Consider the following 4,779-nt stretch of genomic DNA (forward strand, 5'->3'; position numbering starts at 1 on the left):
AATAATAATAATAATAATAATAATAATAATAATAATAATAGTGATCGTCCACCATTATTTCGTTTCCAACGTGAAACTGAGAAGACACACCGTGAAGTTTCAGAATCTCATCATCATCAACATAATCACTACTACCATCAACAAGAACCTTATATGCAAGAGAGAGGACGTTCTCGTAGGGGAATGAGTGAAAAAAGAACAACTCTTACAACACCTCCTACAGTCTCTATTGCTACTTCTACAGCCTGTCTTGCTGCTCGTTGTTTACGATTACTTATTCAATATGCCCCATTTTATCGCTATGCGGGTTTTTATCTTATTCAACACATTCCTTCTATTTCACGTTTGTTGGAGGTGAGTGTGCGATTAGCAGAAGAACACGAAACTCATCGCTGTATAGATGAAGCGGCACTGATGTTGACAGTGGAGTTGGCATTATTATTTGGACTCGCACTGGCGCAGGATCCACGAGGGCGACAATTACTCGCATCAGAATTCTGCAATCATCATAGTGAGGCACAACAGGTGCGTCGTGCATTGATCTCTAATCTAAATCTTGTTTCACTATCGTACTTGAGTAATAGTAATAATAATAATAATAATAATAATAATAGTGTTATTATTAAGGGTAGAGTTGATCCTACTGATTATGCGAGAGAAACGGCGGCGGTTGTGGCTATTGGATTCCCTGTAGTAGATGTGACTGGAGTGCGAATAAATGCAGTGGATGGAGTTGTGTGGGAATCACCAGACCGTCCATCACGTACGGCCGTGCATGATCTCTTCAGACTGCAGGAAGAGCGATGGAATAGCGGTGGAGAGAAACAACAACTATCGGTTGGTTCCTATGAAAGAACTCGTAGTAGAAATAATAATAATAATGATAATAATAATAATAATAATAATAATAATAATAATAATAATAATAGTCATGATAATTATAGTGAGGATAGAAGTCATGTTGGGATGCGCCATGGTGAGTGGAAAGAAGGGAGTGGAATTCAAACCGCGTTAACATCATCATCATTATTATTATTATCATCGGATGAATATCGTCAACAGCGACTCACCTTTATTGTATTAAGTTATGCGATTCATTATACATTTAAGTTTGCCTGTGAAAATGCGGCAACGGCGTTAAACTTTACTGCGGCTTTACGTGGAATGGTAGAGAATACAGATGTGAGTTATACTAGTACTACCACTCCCCCCATTACCACAGCAGCAGCAGCAAGAAGAAAAGAAAGAAAAGAAAAAGAAGAGAAAGAAATAACAACAGGAAGTGCAATTCCTTCTCTACAAACTTCTCCATCTAATAATAAGAAACCGCATCGTTACTATAATGAATACTTGGTAGATACAAACAAACGAACAGAGAATACATCTCAACAACAACAAGGAGAAGAAACATCAATGTTATCTCCAGCCCCACGGAATCCTCGCGAAGGTGTTCTTAACACATCAAAGGCTACAGCAGCATGGTCTGAAGATGATGATAATAATGATAATGACAATCCTAACAGGAATCCTCCTCATCATCCTCCTCATCATCATCATCAAACTACATCTCATCCATATAATGATAGTAATGATATCAATAGTAATCAAGATAATACCTCTTCTGCTCAAATGGCACATCCTCTTTCTCATCAGGAGGCTCAAATATTCCTTCGCTTTCATCGTTCCTTAAATCTTTTTTTAGATCTTGCCCACTTCTATGAAAAGCGTATAATGTCAAAGTGTAAACGTTTACCGGTTGTGTATGAGGCGACGGGTGAAAAGGGAATGGTGCGACGTCAAGGAAAATATGAAGTCCGGCAAACAATAGCGAAACTTTTACAAGCAACTAAAAATACCAACAACTCCAACTTTTTTTCTTCTTCTTCTTCTTCTTATGGAGAACCATTACAATTACATCAACAACAACAACAACCATCGTTAATGAACCGTGGAAGTGTTGGTCGTTTGCATGGTAATCATTTACGTTCATGGTCTATAAATGATTTACAGGAAGAGGATTTATTTTATTTTTATATTTCATATATGGATTTGACAATAGAAGCTCTTCAGTTTACACGTCGGGAGGCTTTAGCCCATAGTCGTCGAATGAAAAGATTATTTGCCATTACACCGCAGTCTGCAAAGGGACGACGATGGTTATTACATGATGTTGTTACTAATATTATGCCTGGTGTTATTCATGCCTTATCACAATTTATTCAATGGTTTGATCATTATGGTGTGGAGAGTATAAAACTTATATTATTGATTTATTTTCAAAATGATGATAAGGATAAGATAAGAAAATCAACGGAAGATTTAAGAAATCCACAAGAGAGTGATAATAATAATAATCCTAATATTAATAGAAGTAGGATGTATACAGAAACATCCCCACCATTATTCTTATCTTCTCTAAATAATAACAACCATACTGAACAGACTGTGGAGGAGAAGGATACCACTTCATTACCACAACCAGAAGATGTCGCTTTACATTCAGGGAATTTAATTTCACTTTTACAACAAGTGGCTTTTTATTTAAATCGTCGAAACCAAATGGAAGACGAACAACAACAGGGAGAGACATTTACGGCCTCATCCATTCATCATAATGGATTGAGTAACAGAAGAAGTGTACCGCAATTTTTCCAATCCCCATCTATTAGAAGAGAGCGCGGAAAAGAAGAAGAAGAAGAAGAAAAAGAAAAAGAAGTAAAAGTAAACACAACACCATCTGCAGGAAGAGGAAGATCACATGTATTATCAACCTCACCAAAAACAAAGAGATCTGTTTTCTTAAATGATATTGAACGAGAGATTGAGCGATTGCAAAGTCTGGAATTTCGTGGAGATGAAGATACTAGCAGACTTGTAGAAACACTTCTTCTTCCGGATGTATATGCCAGTCCCTACGATACACTTCGCCAGCAGAGTAGTGATGTCCTGCAGAATAATGAAGTTGATGAATATGGGGATGAAATAGAGGAGGAAGAAGAAGAAGAAGAGGATGAATTTGATGAGGAGAAGGGTTTCTAAACAGAAGAGATGAGATTGTAATAGTGAAAAAGAGGGTAACTCTCTATCTCTCTCTATCTATTTATTTATCTATCCCGTTGTTCTTATTTTTTGGTTTTCAACGATTTTATGTGGATTTGAAGATGTCGTTATTATGACTTTTAAGACACTTTTTTTTCCCTTCATTTGAATACCTTATCGTTTTTTTTTCTTTTTTGTTTGTTTGTTTGTTTGAGAGTATTTTTGCTCGGGAATGTGATCATTGTGACAGACACATCCACACAAAATCCACACACAACCTACTATTCATATATATATATATATATATATATATATATATTTCTGGGAAATATATTCATTCATTCACTCTCTTTTTTAGTGTATTATTCTTTTTCTTTTCTTTCTTTCTCTCTCTATTTCTCTCTGTCTATATGAAAAGCAATTATTGTTATTAGCAATAGTATTCTTAGCACGGCATTGCCTACCCCCCACTGACGCTGCAATGCATATGCATGGCACTACTACTTCTATTACTAACGACACCACTACCACCACCACCATTGGCAGAACTGATACACTAAAAGGAGTCAGTTCAAGTAACAATGACAACAACAACAATAATAATAATAATAATAACAACAACAGCACCAGTGCTAATAATAACAATAGTAGCATTAGTGAAGTGGGTGATAGACGCTCACGCGATCAAGAGTACCGCCATCCTTTCTGGTTCGTTAACAACAATATGCCTTCCTCCTATTGGGACTATGAAAATGCTAAAATAGAGTTTAGTAGTTGTGATCCATATGAGTTAATACAAAAAATTGGTCGTGGGAAGTATTCCGAGGTATTTCGTTCCCGTAATCGCTACAATCGTGAAATGTGTGTATTGAAGATTCTTAAACCTGTTCGTCTGAAGAAAATCCGTCGTGAAATTACAGTTTTACAAAATCTCTGTGGTGGTCCTAATGTGGTACGTTTATTGGATGTGGTGATGGTGCCCTCTGATAGTACCCCAGTGTTGGTGACGGAGAATATTGAACCTGCAGATACTTTTCGTACTTTATTAAAAGGAGGTCAATTAAGTAATTTTGATATGCGATATTATCTTTATGAAGTCTTACGTTGTCTTCACTTTGCCCACAGTCGTGGTATCTTTCATCGTGATATTAAACCACAAAATATTATTATTGATCATCGTCGTCGTAAACTTCGTATTGTAGATTGGGGATTGGCGGAGTATTATATTCATGGTCAGGCTTATAATGTTTGTGTTGGGACCCGTCACTTTAAAGGACCTGAACTTCTTGTTGGTCTTCGCCTGTATGATTACTCTCTCGATATGTGGAGTGTTGGCTGTATTCTGGCAGAGATGCTTTTTCATGTTCTTCCCTTTTTCCGCGGTGATGATAATGAGGATCAACTTCGACAAATTGTGGAGGTTCTTGGCACAGATGCCCTCTCACGATATATCGCGAAATATAATATTCATCTCCCACGATCTCTGTTAGAACGTGGCGTTTTATCTCGTCGGCCGCGGCAGCCGTGGGCCGCGTTTGTAACGGCCGCGACTGCCCCGTGGTGTGATGCGACGGCGTTGGATTTGTTGGATCGACTGCTGCGCGTGGACCATCAGGAGCGGATCATGGCAGCAGAGGCGATGGCACATCCCTTCTTTGCGCCCGTGCGGCAGGCATTAGGAGAGGATCCACAACTGCAGTACCCACGTGCATAGAGAAATATATATATATATATATATAT

The 4,779-nt window shown here is 37.9% G+C and overlaps 2 protein-coding genes across 2 annotated transcripts; both read left to right on the forward strand.

The window, feature by feature from the left end:
- On the forward strand, positions 1-3,039 carry TM35_000391690 (putative casein kinase II, alpha chain; the record flags this gene model as incomplete). The annotated part of the gene is made up of 1 exon (XM_029029685.1): positions 1-3,039. A coding segment is annotated over one exon (3,039 nt), but the record flags the coding sequence as incomplete, so codon positions are not given.
- A 487-nt stretch (positions 3,040-3,526) lies between these two features.
- TM35_000391700 (casein kinase II subunit alpha) lies at positions 3,527-4,753 on the forward strand (the record flags this gene model as incomplete). The annotated part of the gene is made up of 1 exon (XM_029029686.1): positions 3,527-4,753. The coding sequence occupies one exon, from the start codon at positions 3,527-3,529 to the stop codon at positions 4,751-4,753; it is 1,227 nt and encodes a 408-aa protein (XP_028879062.1).
- Positions 4,754-4,779: the final 26 nt, after the last annotated feature.

The sequence above is a fragment of the Trypanosoma theileri genome (assembly GCF_002087225.1).
Source record: "Trypanosoma theileri isolate Edinburgh chromosome Unknown TM35_Tth_39_V1, whole genome shotgun sequence".
Taxonomy (NCBI): Eukaryota; Euglenozoa; class Kinetoplastea; order Trypanosomatida; family Trypanosomatidae; genus Trypanosoma; species Trypanosoma theileri.